This window comes from Puma concolor, chromosome E2, assembly GCF_028749965.1.
Source record: "Puma concolor isolate L17-30 chromosome E2, mPumCon1.1.hap2, whole genome shotgun sequence".
Taxonomy (NCBI): Eukaryota; Metazoa; Chordata; class Mammalia; order Carnivora; family Felidae; genus Puma; species Puma concolor.
This window is the reverse complement of record NC_141681.1, coordinates 61,332,376-61,349,941: the sequence shown is the minus strand read 5'-3', so window position 1 is coordinate 61,349,941 and position 17,566 is coordinate 61,332,376. Positions and strand designations below refer to the sequence as shown.

The following is a 17,566-nucleotide window of genomic DNA, read 5'->3' as shown; positions in this document are numbered from 1 at the left end:
GAAACACCGCCCCCCCCCCAAATAAGGAACAAGAAACTGCCATAGGCTTGTCACAGAAATATGAAAGAAACTGTGCTTGTGTTTCTCTTGTATCTCCTCCTCCTTTGTTTAAATATCCCTGAGATAATTTTGCAGTGTAAACTGAGAAGATGGGGCCAATGGTTATGCTAAGTGCACGAGAATGACTGGATCATGCTCTTGGAGGAGTTCTCAGATGTAGAATAAGGCTCTAGGCTGGGTGAATTTCCAGTATGACTCCTCAGATGACAACCGATATCCTCCAACAGAAGGGTTTCTCTTTGGTATGAATGATCAGATTCTGAAGAAGAGGTTTCCTCAGTGGCTACATTCAAAAGTCTTTCCCCTGTGGAGCACTTAGAGGGTGACCAAGGACTGCCCGCTCGTGAAGGGTCTCCCCACTTCTGCTGCGCTGCCACTGACGGGGTGTCTCCCAGTATGAATCCTCTGATGCTGAGTGAGGGAGGAGCTACGACTGAAGGCCTTTCCACACTCGCTGCATTCATAGGGCTTCTCCCCGGTGTGGATGACGGTGTGTCGGATGAGGCTTGTGCTCCAGCAGAAGGATTTCCCACACTCGACACATTCATAGGGTTTCTCTCCACTGTGAATCCGCTGGTGCCTCGTGAGCCCCGAGCGGCGGTTGAAGGCCTTCCCACACTCAGAGCACTCGAAGGGCTTCTCCCCAGCGTGAATGCTGACATGTCGGATGAGGTCCTTCCTAGTGCTAAAGGCTTTCCCACATTGTTTGCACTCAAAAGGTTTTTCTCCAATGTGGGCCCTTTTGTGCAAGATGAAAGTGTAGCAGTAGGTGAAGGCCTTTCCACACTCACTGCACTCATAGGGCTTCTCCCCGGTGTGGATGATGGCGTGTCGAATGAGGTTTGCCCTCTGGCAAAAGGCTTTGCCACACTGCACGCACTCATAGGGCTTCTCTCCACTGTGAATCCGCTGGTGCCTCGTGAGGTATGAGCGGCGGTTGAAGGCCTTCCCGCACTCCATGCACTCGTAGGGCTTCTCCTCAGTGTGGATGCTGAAGTGTCGGATGAGGTCTGACCGATTGCTAAAGGCTTTCCCGCATTCTTTGCACTCGTAGGGTTTTTCTCCGGTGTGGGCCCTTTTGTGCAAGATGAAAGTGGAGCAGTGGGTGAAGGCCTTTCCGCACTCAGTGCACACATAGGGCTTCTCGCCGGTGTGACTCCGCTGGTGCTGCTTGAGGTGTGACCGGCGGTAGAAGGCCTTCCCACACTCCAGGCACTTGTAGGGCTTCTCCCCCGTGTGGATGACATAGTGCTGAATGAGGTCTGTGCTGTCGCAAAAGGCTTTCCCACATTCGTTGCATTCAAAGGGTCTCACTCCACTGTGAATCTGCTGGTGCCACGTGAGATGTGAGCGGCGGTTGAAGGCCTTCCCACACTCCAGGCACTCGAAGGGCTTCTCTCCTGTGTGGATGATGTAGTGTCGAAGGAAACCTGTCTTATCTCGGAAGGCTTTTCCACATTCTTTGCACACAAAGGGTTTCTCTCCAGTGTGGCTCCTGTTATGCAAGACTAAATTGGAGCGGTGGGTGAAGGCCTTTCCACACTCACTGCACTTATAAGGCTTCTCCCCAGTGTGAATCCGCTGGTGCCTCGTGAGGTGCGACCTGCGGTTGAAGGCCTTCCCGCACTCCATGCACTCGTAGGGCCTCTCCCCCGTGTGGATCATGTGGTGCTGGAGGAGGTGTGTGCTCTTGCTAAAAGTTTTCCCGCACTCGGTGCATTCATAGGGCTTCACTCCAGTGTGAACCTGCTCATGTCGAACAAGAAAGCAGTTCTTGGTAAACACTTTCCCGCATTCCGCACACTTATAGGGACGTCTCCCTTCACGAATCAAGGGATCTTTCAGTGGTCCCCGTGAGTCACGTTCATGGAGGACATGTCCCACAGGGATCAGCTCCTGTACAATCCTTGAGTGTAGACTATCATCTGTCCCTAAACCATCATGTTCGGGCTTCGTGTTTCCAGGGAGCTTTTCCATCAGGGGGTCTGTTCCTGGTTCCAACTGGCCTTCCAGCATTTCTGATGGCCTATCCTGACTCTTGCCTTGCCCAAGCTGGGAGTACCCTGGGGCTCGTGAAGTCATTTGCTCCCGTGGTGAGGTTTCCTCAGACAAGGCAAGGTGAGAAGGGGAAGGCTCGGTGGTCTCAGGTTTTATATTGTCACCTAAGGGAATACAATACACAGAAGGGCCTATTAGAGATGGCAACACAGAAAAGCAAAATTGCCATTTCAGTGGGAGTAAGAAAATGGAAACAGTGGCTCAGCACCTCCCATGTTTTCCAATCTCGGAAACCCCGTTTACAATTTCTTTCTTTTTGGATCCTGAACTCTTGAAACCTTTGAGAGGAAATCCAGAGGGAGAGAACCGATGGGAGACAGAGTGTCTGGAGACTAGGGACGGGCAGACAGAGTAATGTCGCGTGTGTGCTGGGTTTGCTCCAAGCAAGAACACCTGCAGGTGCTATAAGAGGCCAGGATAGGAGCACCTGAGGCAGCCCATGCAGCAGCCAGGAAGAGGTCAGGGAAGCTTCCCGCACAGGGAGAGCTAGAAGCTGCCGGACAGAGAGAGTGGGAACACCATTTCGGCCTCGGTTAACAGAATGAACAAAGGCAGAGTGTTCCGAGACTCAGGGAGTGCAGCACGCCAGAGATGGGCCTGTGAGAGTACAGCCCCCGACACAGGATTGGTGTCCTCGCAAGGGGAGACACAAGAGCGTCTACCGTGTGAGGACAGAGAGACCGCCATCTGCAAACCAGGAAGAGGGCCCTCACCACACATCAGATCTGCCAGCACCCGGATCTTAAACTTCCAGCCTCCAGAACCGTGGATAACAAACGTTTGTTGTTAAAGCTGCCAGTCTCGTTACAGCAGTGCAGACCACCTAGACAGCAGGTGTGAGCAATGTTCTCGTTCTTCAGTTCAGTGATGTTAAGTACGTTATTTTCAAAAGAAATGAATGAGCAAATACCTTGAGTAATACATCAATTAATCAAGGTCATTCATGAATCAGTGAGGACAGTGTGTCATAAGCCAAGGTTTAGGATTAATTGCAATTTGTACCTGAGGTCCACTTTAACAAAAGTTAGAGATCACAGCAGTATTACGGTTAAGATCATGGTCTTGGGGGGGCGCCTGGGTGGCTCAGTCGGTTGGGCATCTGACTTTGTTCGGCTCAGGTCATGATCTCAGTTCATGGGTTCCAGCCCCGCATTGGGCTCTGTGCTGACAGCTCAGAGCCTGGAGCCTAATTCGGATTCTGTGTCTCCCTCTCTCTCTCTCTCTCTCTGCCCCCCCCACCCCCGCTCATGCTCTGTCTCTCTCTCAAAAATAAATAAACGTTAAAAAAAAAAAAAAAAAGATCATGGTCTTGGACCACAGAAACCCTAGGCCCAAGCCCCACAGGAACGCAGTATTAGCTCCGTGGTACCTCCCACGGCACTCAAATTCCTTCAGCCCTCATTTTGTCTTCTCAAGAATAAAGCTAAAAAAAGAGCCTGGACTGTAGGACTCCATGAGGATGGAGTGAAATCCTGCATTTGCCATGTTTGCTATGTGGACCATGTTCAGTCTGGTGCCAGACACTGAGCAAAACGTAACCCCCATTAGCTCTAATTGTTTATCATGGGTTAGTCCCATAACATACATCTGGGACCTAATTAGGAAGTATGTAAACTGACAGTGTAAGAATGTACATATTAACCCTGGAGGGTATTGAAGAATAAAAAGAACGGTCCATGGGTCACCTGGGTGGCTCAGTCAGTTAAGTGTCTGACTTGGGCCCAGGTCATGATCTTGTTTGTGAGTTCGAGCCCTGCACTGGGCCCTCTGCTATCAGCACAGAGCCTGCTTTAGATCTCTGTCCCCCTCTCTCTCTGTCCCTTCCCCACTTGGGAGTGCGGGGAGCATGGTCCAAGAGAGGCGTAATGAGCCAACATTAAAGAGGCCACCAGAGTAAGGAGACAAGATAGGTCCCGGGAGATCAGGGGCAGAGACCCCAAGAAGGCCGGATGCCCACGACACAATCAGAAAAGCGTGCCACACAACAAGCTCACACAGCATGGAGTTTAAGTGTCTGCTCTGGAGCCAGAACGCCTGGCCCACATCCTGGCTCACGTCCTGCCTGCACCAAGTGAGCAGATATGGCACAAGTTACTTAGCTGCTCCCATCTCAATCTCGTCTAAAGCACTGACAGGCTCAGCTTCTGCCTCAAAGGCCGCCCTGAAGGCTGAATTGAGACAAGACCTGTGAAACGCCGGGCACAATGCCGGCCCCTGCGGGGCGTTCAGTAAACTGCGGGCCGTTACCCATTATCCTGATGGTCGATGGTCGCTGCCATATTTGGAAACTGGGAGCAAAGCAGTGACCGTGTAAGGAATATTTTCCTAAGGAACATTTTCCCGTGCTGTGGTTCAGAGGAACCCCCCACGGGGCCTCAAAGAGCGAAGAGGACAATGTTGGCACTTTCATACGCAAATGGCGGGAATGTGAAAGGGGGCACCATTCTGCAGAACTGCCTGGCAGTTTCCAATTGAGCCAACCTGACCCAGAAACATACCAGAGTCCGTTCCTCACAGAAATCAGTGCCTCTTGGCACCGAAACACATGACAAGAATATCCTCGGCAGCAGGAAGTTGAAAACAACAGCAATGCCTGTCAAGAGGGGAAGGGATAAAGGGCAGTTTTTCACACAATGAGACATCACACTGTGTCGACTGTGAAAAACTCCAACTATATGCAACCACATGAAAAGAATCTCACAGACATAATGATGATCAAGAGATAGATATACCGACAGCACACAGTGGGTTCAACACTCAAATCTATGCTGATGGTCTAAACAGGGGCTACCTCACGGAAGGGGCTGTCGAGGGCATGAGACCCTGATAAGGTGCTGGAGATATTCTACATTGGCCCCCCTTATCTGCGGGGGATTCGTACCAAGACCCCCCGTGGGTCCCTGAAATGATGGGTAGTATCAATCCTGTATATACTATGTTTTGTCCCTGTACATACATACCTAAAGTTTAATTTATACATTTGGCACATAAGAGATTAACAAAAAAACTAATAATAAAATAGAACAATTTTAACAAACGCTGGAATAAAAGTTACACGAATGTGGTCTCTATCCGAAAATATCTTATTGTACGCCACTCACCCTTCTTGTGGTGCTGTGAGATGATAAAACGCCCACATGAGGAGACGAAGGGAGGTGAATGACGCAGGCGTGTGACACAGCATTAGGCTACTATTGACCTTCTACTGATATATCAGAAGGACCATCACCTGCTTTTGGACCGTGGTTGCCCACGGGTAACTGAAACCGCAGAAAGCGAAACCACAGATCAGGGGCACTGTGGTATATATTAGCGTAACGGTGGTGATGTGGGTTTATACGTATACAAAGATTCGTCAAGCTGACCTCTTAAGGCTTTTAAGCAACACAGCTTATGAGTTATATCTCATTCAAAAAGTTCAAGAAAATAATCATTAATGGGAGGTATGAAACAAAAATGTAGACATCTCTCGCAAGAATGAGACAACTTTGGGGCACCTGGGTGGCTCAGTTGGTTAAGCATCCGACTTTGGCTCAGGTCACAATCTCACTGTTCATGGGTTCGAGCCCCATGTCAGGCTCTGTGCTGACAGCTCAGAGCCTGGAATCTGCTTCAGACTCTGTGTCTCCCTCTCTCTCTGCCCCTTCCCCCGCTCGTGCTCTGTCTCTCTCTCTCTCAAAAAATGAATACACATTTAAAAAAAAAAAAAAAAGAATGAGACAACTTTTCCAAGATTGGTTATACAGGGAAAGTGGAGTTGATGCCAGTGTGCAGACACGGGAGAGGCATAAGCCTTTGTAATTTACTTTCCCTAAGTGTGAGGCAACCGAGCATATTTTTATGTTGAGCAGAGATTAGATAAAGTTGAAGAGGCAGAAAATACGTGAAGAAGCAAGTGCCCTAAAAAGGTGTGATCTGGACTTAGTGCAGGAACTAAGGTCGAGCTCCACGAGGGGGCAGGATGGGGAGGTTCACACAGAGATTTCTATCCATGTATAAGGGTTGGAGATCAAGCAACAGAAGAACACAGACGACTTTCACCATGAAAATGTGCTGAGACATCACTGGTGGGTGGGGGGGCCGGCGAAGGTCTAAAACAAGGTCCAAGTGGCTGGGGGAGCCAGTGTGGGAGGCAGCACAGATCAGAGGCATGCAGCAGACGTAGGAAGACCGGCTGGACTTAGGTGTGTGGGGACAGGTCAGGGGTAGCAGGGGAGGCAGTGGAGACGCGTGCGTGAAATGGACAGGATGTCTGGATGTGGGGGCTGGTGGAGACGGAAGGGTTGAGGAGTGACTTAAAGTGGCACCCAGCCTTCTGACCTGCACGGGAGGTGGGAGGAGAGGGAAAAATCAAGAGCTCCCCTTCAGGCATGGTGAGCTGAAGTGTCTTTTGCACATTCGCAGACGTGAGACCGGGGACATGGGCGAAGGTGTGGAACAGACTCTGAAGGGCTGAATAGACCAAGGGACCACGAGAGGGGAGAGCCTGGCTCTGCGGTGGCACCAGTCAGCACACTTGATGTCCCGAGGGCCTCAGTGGCCCACATTTGGGGAAGAGGTGAAGTGTTGGTGAAGTGTTACCTTGAAGCTTAAGCGAACAGGAGGGGTGCTAAGATATGGAGCCCAGGAGTGCTTCTGAGTGTCTAATGGACCCTTGGAGAATGGTGGAGAAGGTGGGAAAGGGTGAGACGCAGAGGACAGCTAGTCTCCTTGCACTTCAGAAGGCAACTTGAACTACTATCATTATTCACGAGGACTCATACTGTGACGTAAGTAGCACTAACAGCTTACCTTTGCTGAGCCATTCATGCCCTGTAGGTCAGGGCCAGTGTGAACCAGCGTCACATGCAATCTGGTACGTCCTCAAACAATCCAGTGATATAGAAACTATTATTGCTAGCAGTTTTCAGGAGCAGACTACACTCACCAAACCATTGGCTCCTCTCCATGGACACACAGCTCAGCCTCATTTCCCAGAGCCAGGCACCGAAGTGCAGCCAGATCGAATGTGAGGAGAAATAGTGGGTATGACACCTCCCTTTCTTCTCTGATTTCCCCTCTGCTAGCTGGAAGGAGGCAGGACAACCCGAAAGTCTCATGTTGACGACAGGAGGTAGCTGGGTCCCTGAGTAACTATGTGTCACACAGCTACAGGTGGACCCACACAGTCCTTCGGTGAGAAAAGTACTTTTCATATGCTGAGCCCCCAAGATTCTGGAATACACCTGTTAGAGCAGCTGGGTTACAGTGGCTGAACTTACATGAAGGCACTGTGAGATGACGCACCTTTCTTGTGGCCACAGGGTTGTGGCATGTCACAGCTAGTTTTTAAGCCCAAGCAACCAAAGCCAAGAGCCCGAACTTCTTACTTAATAGGCCCCACACCTCCCCAGGAGTGCTGGACATTGTGATGGGGTGCCGGGAACGGGTGGAAAGACCTCAGATTACAAGGCTCCGTGCATCCTAAGCCTTGAGAGAGGCCACAACAGTAAAACTTCCACAAACTCCAGGGACAGTCTACTCTGCCGTCTACAAGCTGCCAGGACCCCCACCTGGCCAGCTGTTGGCACCCACCTGGGCAATTGCTAGAGGAGAGGCCTCTCTGCAGTGTCCATAACTCTGGGCTCCGCTCCAGTGGGTAGATCTGCTCTGGTTTGGGTAGAGGACAGCCTGTTTACGGAGAAAGAAAGAGGACGTGGAGATTCTGGTGAGAAGAAATAAATCTAGACTGGGACATCAGAATTTGGAGAAGGCCTCAGAATGAAGCTGCTCCCATCCATGCAAATAAAATGATGTGACCTGGAAACCAGCTGCATAAAACACTGTCATTGGGCCCCAAAGACTGTAGACATTAGCATCGGCTCCACAGAATGCACCAATTCCCTTTGATCCCCATCCTGTAGAATCGCAATGCTGTTTAGACCTATCTCCTGAAGGTGCTTTCTAATTAATCCAGTCAGGGGCCTCGACCTCCCTGTGCGTCAGCCAATACCTGGTGAGCTTCGCTGCTACTACTGCCTAATTTACACAAAATATCTGGGGTGAGGCCTGGGCATCAGGAGATTTTAAACACTTCCCAGGATGATGGCACCCCACCTAGTAGGTTTATTTCACCAGTGGCATCTCTGATCATAGACAGTCAGGTAGGCAGAGTGGCTGGGTACTCTGAGCAGAGAGATAGGTTATTCCAGGCAGAAAGACTAGAATGCAAATACAGGAATAAGGACAACAAATAGAATACAGTGACAGATATGGTAAATATTAACCCCTCTGTATCAATATCACTTGGATCGTCTGTTTTTTTTTCTAAATGCTCCAATTATAAGACAGAGATGGTCAGAATGGATAAAAAAAATAAGACCCAACTATAGATCGTCTATAAAAAACCCACTGTAAATAAAAAGATACATGTTGAAAGTAAATGGATGGAGGAAAATATACTAATACGTTATCAGAATACGCTAACACTAGTCCAAAGAAAGCAGGCAGACCTGTATTAATTTCAGACAGGGCAGACCTCAAAGCAAGGAAAATTACCAGGGATGAAGAAAGCATTATGTAATGATAAACGGGTTAGTTTGCTAAGAAGACATAAAATTCCTTAATCTGTATGTGTCTGCCATCAACCTATATGAGGCAAAAACTGATAGAATGACAAGGAGAAATAGATGAATCCCCTATCAAAGTTGGAGACTACACTACTCCTCTACCAGAAATGGACAGATCCGGGGCGCCTGGGTGACTTAGTTGGTTGAGTGTCCGACTCTTGGTTTCTGCTCAGGTCATGATCTCGCAGTTTCAGGATTTTGAGCCCCGTGTCAGGCTCTGCGTTGCCAGTGTGAAGCCTGCTTGAGATTCTCTCTCTCTCCCTCTCTCTCTGCCCCGCTGTCTCTCTCCCAAAGTAAATAATACATAAACTTAAAAAAAAAAAAAAAAGTAATGGACAGATCCAACAGGCAGACAATTAATAATGCCATAGTTGACTGAACAATCCCATCAATTACCTGGATATAACTGACATCTGTAGACTACTGCATCCCAAAACAGAATACACATTCTTCTCTCACATGGGACATTCACCATAACAGATCATATTGTGGGCCATAAAGCACACCTTAACCAAAATTTAAAAAGAACAGAAATCATACAATGTCTGCTCTCAGACCACAAAGTAATTAACTAGAAATTAATAACAGAAAGATAACTGGAAAATCCCCAAATAGGTAAAGATTAAACAGCACATTTTTAAATAACATGTGGGTCTAAGAAGCAATCTCAAGAAAGTAAAAAATATTTTGAACTAAATGAAAACCAAAATAGAGGATGCCTCTGTGGCTCAGTTGGAAGAGCATGTGACTCTTGATCTTGGGGTCATGAATTTGAGCCCCATGTTGAGTGTAGAGATTACTGAAGAAAAAAAAAAACAACAAAAAACTTCAAACCAAATAAACATAAAAAAATAAAAAATACAACTTAGCAAAATTGTGGAACGCAGCAATGCAGTGCTTAGCAGTAAATTTATAACATAGAAATATCTTTTTTAAAGAAAGATCTAAAGTTAATTATATAAATTTCCACCTTAGGAAACTAGAAGAACAAATTAAGTGCTAAGTAAACACTACAAAAGAAACAAGAATTAGAGCGGAAATTAATGAAACTGAAAACAGAAAATAGAGAAAATCAACAAAACAAAAATCTGGTTCTCTAAAAAGATCATTAAAATGGATAAGCCTCTAGCCAGGCTAACTGAAAAAAAAAAAAAAAATGAGAGAGAACACAAATTACAGATCCTATGGACATTAATAGGATATTAAAAGGGGTGCCTGGGTGGCTCAGTTAGTTAAGCATCTGACTTTAGTTCAGGTCATGGTCTTGTGCTTTGTGAGTTCGAGCCCCACGCTGGGCTCTGCTAACAGCTTGGAGCCTGGAGCCTGCTTCAGATTCTGTGTCTCCCTCTCTCTCTGTCCCTCCCCTGCTTATGCTCTGTCTCTGTCTCTCAAAAATAAACAAACATGAAAAAAAAAATTTTTAAAGGACTTTAAAAGAATACCATCAACCACTCTATGCTCACAAATTCAATAACTGAGATGAATGTACCAATCACTTGAAAGACACAACCTGCTAAAACTCACACAAGAAGAAACAGACAATCCGAGTAGGTGTATATCTATTAAGGAAATTGAATCAAAAGTTAATAACCTTCCAAAAAACAAAGCACGAGGCCCAGTTGGGTGCACTGGTGACTTCTACCAAAACCTGAAAGAAGAAATTATACCAATTCCCTACAATCTCTCCCAGAGACAGAAGCAGAGGGAATATTTCCTAATTCAATATGTAAGGCCAGCATTACCTAATATCAAATAAAGACATCACAGAAAAGTATACACAATATGTCTCATGAACATAGATGAAAAAAAAAATCCTCCACAAAATATTAACAAATCAAACCCAACAGTGTATAAAGAGATGATATATCACAACCAAGTGGGATTTATCCCAGATATACAAACCCGACTCAAAATTTAAAAATCAATTAACATAATCCATCAGAGCAACAGGCTAAAGAAGAAAAATCACACAATCATATTGATAATGCAGAAAAGCATTTGATAAAATCCAACATCCATACATGTTTCAGAGTTAAAAAAAAACCAAAAAACAAAAAAAAACCAAAAAAAACCTCTGGGGAGGCTGTGTGACTCAGCTGGTTAAGTGTCTGACTCCTGACTTTGGCTCAGATCATGATCTCAGTTACTGGGATCGAGCCCTGCATCTGGCTCTGTGCTGACAACACAGAGTCTGCTTGGGACTCTCTGTCTCTCTCCCCCACTCGTTCTCTCTCTCTCTCTCTCTCTCTCTCTCTCTCTCTTTCTCTTGAAATGAATAAATAAATTTAAAAAATACATAAGAAAAAAAAAGAACTCTAAGCAAAAGCGAAATGGGGGGAAATTTCCTGAACTTGATAAACATCTACAAAAATACTGGAAGTATTAGGTAATGTGACAAGAAAATGTAATAAGACAAAAAAAAAGGTACACATAACTTTACCATAAGATCCAGCAATTGCACTCCTTGGTATCTCCCCAAAAGTCCACATAAAAGCTTACACATGGATATTTACAACAGCTTTATAGTTAATTGCCAAAATTTGGAAGCAACTGAGACTTTCTCCAGCAGGTAAATGGATACACTGTGGTACATCTAGAAAATGGAGTATGCAGCACTAAAAATAAATGAGCTATCAAGCCATAGAAAGACACTGAGAAACCTTAAATGCACATTACTAAATGAAAGAAGTCAATCTGAAAAGGCTACATACTGTATGATTCCAACTACAAGACATTATGGAAAACACAAATGGGGATAGTAAAAAGATGAGGGGCTAATGAAGGGGAGCAGGAGAAGGGACGAATAGGCAGAGCAAAGAGGATTTTTAGCACAGTGAAAATACTCTGCATGATACTATAATGATGGAAACCTGTCATTACACATTTGTCCAAACCCACAGAATGCACAACACAAGGAGTGACCCCTAATGTAAACTATGGACTTTTGGGGACTATGAGGTCAGTGTAGGTTCACTGACTGTAACAAAAGCACCACTCTGGGAGAAATGTTGATAATGTGGGAGGCTGTGCAGGTGTGGAGGAAGGGGGTTTATGGGGAATCCCTCAATTTTGCTATGAACCTGAAATTGCTCTTTAAAAAGTCTTCAAAAAAAAAAAAAAAAAAAAAAAACAACTAGGGGCACCTGGGTGGCTCAGTCAGTTAAGTGTCTGACTCTGGATTTTGGCTCAGGTCATGATCTCACGGTTTTCAAGTTTGAGCCCCAAATCATGCTCCATGCTGACAGTGTGAAGCCTGCTTGGGATTCTCTCTCTCTCCCTCTCTCTGCCCCTCCCCAACTCTCTCAAAAATAAACTTAAAACAAAACACTAATATTTATAGGATGTAACCATATCCCAAGGGACTGTGCCAAGCAATTTAAATGCAGTATGTTCTTAAAACATAGAATTAAATTTATGTACTAACTTAGAAAATAAATGACATATTTAAAATATTGAGCCGTGGGTCCCTGGGTGGCTCAGTCAGTTGGATGTCTGACTCTTGATTTCGGCTCAGGTCATGATCTCACCAGTCATGAGTTTGAGCTCCACGTCGGGCTCCATGCTGATGGGGTGGAACCTGCTTAGGATTCTCTCTCTCTCCCTCTCTCTCTGCCCCTCCTGTGCTCTCTTTCTCAAAATAAATGAATAAACTTCACAAAAAGATAAAATAAATTATTGAGGCTTTTCACTCAAAAGTGTCTTCATTGAGCGAAGTCTTTTTTAGGTCCTAAGCAAAGGATTCTGTTGTTCTTCCAGCGAACATAAAAAATTCTAATTTAGGATTTCCTTACAGCCTCCACACGAAGTAAACACTGTGACTGGCACCATTTATAGATGAAGAAACCGAGATCAGGCAGATTTGCTGAAACCGTGGAACTGGTAAATGGCTGAGCCAAGGTGGATCAGGGTCTGTGTAGTCGTGTCTGGCATCTGGCCTCTTTGACTACAAAGCTATACAACACTGTTCCAGAAGATGCTGAGTCCAAGTATGAGGGTGAAGACCAGACAATGAGAACGATGATGACATGAGAACAGTACTGGTGGCAGCGAGGGTCACAATCGCTAAAGCCGCACATCGCAAGGTATCACCAGACACTGTTCTGAGCCATTTGACCCTCACGACAGCCCTGTGAAGCAGAGGTGCTATATTACTTCATTTTAGCTGAGATTACGAGGCACAGAGCGGTTCAGTACCCGGTCCAGAAACACAGAGCTCATAAGCCACAGAGCGGGGACTGAACAGTAAGGGTCTGGCACCAGACCCCGGTCTCCTAAGCACTATACGAAGAAGGAAGCAGCCGTGTGGGGCCAGCAACCTCAGCCCAAGGAGGCTGAAACAGTGACAGGGGGATGTGAGCAGGAGGCCTCAATCCTCAGGAAACACGGGCCAGAGAGAGAGACAGACTTGATGACGCTAGACGGCGCTTCAGGAACCACTAAAAACAAAAAATTGGGACTCCCACTCAGTCGTGTGGTCAAATAGGGACGCTTGCACAGACAAAAACGGCATCTATTCTCCTCAACATTTCACAAAAGAAAGAACCTGTGCCACCAAAAACTGCAGGAGAGCTTTTCGCAACAAAGAGGGGTCTTTGAAACTGAACAGGTTAAGCTTTAAATTTTTTTTTTTTTTTCAACGTTTTATTTACTTTTGGGACAGAGAGAGACAGAGCATGAACGGGGGAGGGGCAGAGAGAGAGGGAGACACAGAATCGGAAACAGGCTCCAGGCTCTGAGCCATCAGCCCAGAGCCCGACGCGGGGCTCGAACTCCCGGACCGCGAGATCGTGACCTGGCTGAAGTCGGACGCCCAACCGACTGCGCCACCCAGGCGCCCCTGAACAGGTTAAGCTTTAGAGGGACTCGTCGCAGTGGCCCTATTTTCCTCACTTGCCGAAGATGGCATGTCGGGAGAATTAAACGAATGAAGAGGAACAGTATCCGCATACAAGAAGAGCAGAGACACGGAACGTGGGGCCTCACACCGCAAGGACTGGGCGACCGCTTCCTGCTGCCAAACAGCTGTGGCAGAAAAAAACCACTGTGAAAAGACAGAGTCACAAGCAGACCCACGGAGAGGTCAGGACGAAAGCCCCAGAAGCCAGGGCATAATCGTGCTTCTTGAAGTGGCCGGATCAGTCCCTCAAGGAGCCCAGCTGGCATTCCTTCCCGTGGGTTCCGTGAGACACCCCCATTTCCTCCCAACACACCCTTCTTTGGCTGTGACCAAAAGCCAACTATGTTCTCGCCTCACCCTCCCTCCCACACAGAAGAGCAGGCAGGAAGAGGGGAGTCTAGAAAATCACCGAAGCTGTGGGGAGGAGGGAGGCAGGCTACAGAGGCCTTGTCGACCAGCCAGGCCTGGAGCCAGAGAGTGGAGGGAAGGAGGTGATGGGTCTCCCACACGGCAGGAGGAGGGAGGCCTCACCCAGAGAGACCAGGAGCCTGCAGGTTTCCAGCATCACCTCCTGGTACAGGGTCCTCTGGGCAGGGTCCAGCTGCCCCCACTCCTCCTGGGTAAAAGTCACGGCCACATCGTCGAAGGTCACCAGCATCTGAAAAGTCAAATAGAGGCAGCTGTGTTTGTCCTAGGGCTACTGACGGGAACCAGAGCCCATCTCTCTTGATGGCGAGGGAGCAGAGAGACCAAACGGCCACTGAGGGTTGAGCTCTGTGCTGGCCTCAAGGACTCCGAGATGCTGCTTTGCCTTGATTACAACAGCGCGGGAGCCAGGAGCCTCCCGCGTGGGAGCCCAGGGAGAATGACGCAAGGTCAGGACCTTCCTGTGTGGACTGTGAGACACAGCATGGCAAGGGCTCCGAGACGCCAGACGAATGGGAGAGCACTGAAAACAGCAGCAATGATAATTACAGAATAATCCCCGAGACTCACTGGTCTCCACAGTGTGCCTGCCTCGTGCAGACGCTCTGCCTGTCTCCTTAAAGGGAACAAAAGTCATACTCCTGAGGTGTGAATCCTCTTAAAATCAACACTTGCCTGGCATGTGACCTTGGGAGCCTCAATTCCTGGGTCAATACAGTAATTATCACTCGGTGGTAGTAGTTTTGAAAATTAATGAAAAAAAGATATTCGTAAAAGAAGCACTGGACGACTGACCACAGCCTGAGGTCGTATCATTATCACCCTCATGCCAGTCGGGGCCCTAAGTTTACACGTGGTATGAGCAGAGGCAGGACTTGAACTGAGGTCCCTCTGGTCTACGGTCTAACTGCACAATCTTGACACTCCTCCATTAGCAAAGGAGTTAATGCAGATGTGAAGCATTTCACATAAATACCCAGTCACACTCATTTCGGCAAACATTGAACATAATTTCTGTGGACAAGGGCAGAGGAGCGAGCTCATCATCAGCCACCTTACAGGACAGTCACCTGAGGTGGTGGCACCTGCTTGGGAAGTGGCAGGGCCTGGATCAGGTGCCAATGCCTTCTGCTCCTCAGACTGCCAGGGAGAATCCACAATGAGCCATTGTTTCTTTCTCCTACTGGAATCTTCTTTCCTTTCCTTTGGCGACTCTGCCGGAACTCAAACCCGCCTGCCTGGGTCCTCACGGCACCCATCCCTGAGGAAAGACTACTTCAGGCCCAGAGAACGGAAGCTGCTGAGGACGATGCAAGCAGGCTGCGGCCATGAGAACAGCCTCCGATTTACCACTGTCTGTCCTGGCAGAGTGTATGATGGAACGGTCAGCAAATGATCACAGAGGCTGGCCCTCCCAGGGTAGGTCTCGACAGATGGGGACGGGGGGCCATGGAAATCACACAGGTCTTCTGGGGACTCCTGAAACAAATATACCTTTTTTTGTCCACACGCTTCCACCTGCTGAAATGCCATATTCCCACCTTCCGCCCAAACTGCCTACTCCAAGGAAGCCTGCTTGGCTTGCAATGTTTCCGTGTCACTGCCAGGTATCCCTATATGCGTTTTGTACAGAAGGGGGTACAAATACAGGCTGTGGTGGCTGACGCACTGATTGTTTCTGCTACTTAAGAGCAGCAGTGAGGGGCGCCTGGGTGTCTGCCGGTTGAGTGCCTGACTTCAACTCAGGTCATGATCTCAAGGTTTGTGAGTTTGCGCCCCACATCTGGCTTGCTGCTGTCAGCGCGGACCCTACTTCGAATCCTCTGTCCCCCTCTCTGCCCCTCCCTGGCTCGCACTCTCTCTCTCTCTCTCAAACATAAGTAAAACATTAAAAAGAAAAAAGAGCTGCAGTGAATTTGGGCAAATAACTGAACTCTCTAAGCCTCAAGTTGCTTTCATGCAAAACAGCAATAATAACAGAACTTAACTCAGAGGAGGTGAGGATTAAAAGAGGTGAAATGTTAGGTGTGCCCTTCAACCCACAGCAAAAATTAACCAAGGCCAGCGATTATGGTTCCTCTGCCACTGTTTTCTCTTTGCTCCCACAACATCCCAGACATATTCAACCAGGAACCCTTATTTAATTTTGCCAGGTTTCCTACACAAAAATGCCAGATAATGGGCAAGCAGGGAAGGGGCCACTTCGGCCTGAACTGCTGGGACAGTTCTGTCCAAATGCGTGACATCTGAGCAGACGCCAGAAGGATGTGAGAGGAACACCCCCCCCCTCCCTCCCTCCAGAGTCAAAGGGGCAGAATCGCGGGCACAGGGCAGGGCTGGGGGATGAACTCAGCATGGTCAGGCTGGTGTGTCCGGAGAACCGCGCCCCCGGGGAAGAAGGCAAGGTCGAGGAGGTCGGCGGGAGGGCCGGGTGGGCACCTGCAGGTCCCCGGGCGGGCTGGATCTGTGAGTGACGGACGCCCGCGGAAGGAAGCATCACTTTCACCTTCCAGGCACTGACCAAACACTTGTCGGAACTCCGGCACTGCCGCAGGACTACGGACAATAAAACGGCAAGCTAGCGACGCGCGCTGTACACAAACGACAGGGAGAAAAGGCAAGCGAACGGCTTCCTAGCCTCCGGCTGCCCAGGAGCCCTCTCCGCAGCAGACAGGCTGCAATACCCACAGCGTCGTCCACTCACCCGCGCAGGGGCCATCCACGCCGCCGCCATCGTGGGGCCCTGTGCACAGAGCGGGGCCCGGGGAGGGGGTGGCGGCCGAGGGGCCCCAGAGCGGGGCGACCTCGGCTGACGGTCTCACTCCCAGCCTCAGCTTCCCCGCTGTGAAGCGCGCTCGAGGCCCAGGGCTGCAGGGACAGCAGGCGCTCACGTGACACCCCGTTATAGAGAATGAGGGGCGGGTATCAGGCTCGTACAAGGACGCGGGGGTAAGACCCACGCTCCACACCGCCTTCTCCGCTCGCGCCTCATAAAGGTGTCCTGCACACCACTGCTCGAAGCCGCACAGACCGGTACGACCCACCCGGCACCGGCGGATGACGTTAGCCTCCACGGAGCAGGAAGTCCCGCCCCCGCCGGGGCGGGCCGCAGGAAACGCCCCTGTCCTGGGCTGTCATTGGCCCAGCGCGCGCGCGGACACGCGGTGTACAGCCTTCTGGGAATTGTGGTTTTGTCCCTGAAAGCAGCGGCGGTGGGGAGCTTCCCGAGCCTGTCTCCTCCAGTGGAAGAGTGCGCGAGGCCGAGTACCGCCTCAGACCTGCATCTTCACAGTGGGGCCGAGGGACGGGCGCGAAACGGTCCCTCACGTGCCCGGGGAAATCGAGGCTCCGGGGGCCGGGACGTCCGCCCGGGGTCGGGGCACGTGACACGTCGGGGACCGAGGTCTTCGGCTCAGCTCGGGACTTCCCCGTGCTCCTCACCTCCTCGCGATCCTCCTGGAGGGCGCCGGGCACACCAGCCTTAAGAGTAGCGAGCGCCAGGACGCGGACGCCAGAA

General features: G+C 49.0%; 1 protein-coding gene across 1 annotated transcript; it reads right to left on the bottom strand.

Annotated features, from left to right (window-relative positions):
* Positions 1-237: 237 nt before the first annotated feature.
* Positions 238-17,112, bottom strand: LOC112850956 (uncharacterized). The gene is made up of 6 exons (XM_086690822.1): positions 16,754-17,112; positions 16,489-16,605; positions 15,120-15,528; positions 14,155-14,281; positions 7,693-7,788; positions 238-2,222 (listed from the first exon to the last, which is right to left on the bottom strand). Exons 3-6 carry the CDS (start codon positions 15,306-15,308, stop codon positions 376-378), a joined length of 2,259 nt encoding a protein of 752 aa, XP_086546948.1. The 5' UTR covers positions 15,309-15,528; positions 16,489-16,605; positions 16,754-17,112; the 3' UTR covers positions 238-375.
* Positions 17,113-17,566: the final 454 nt, after the last annotated feature.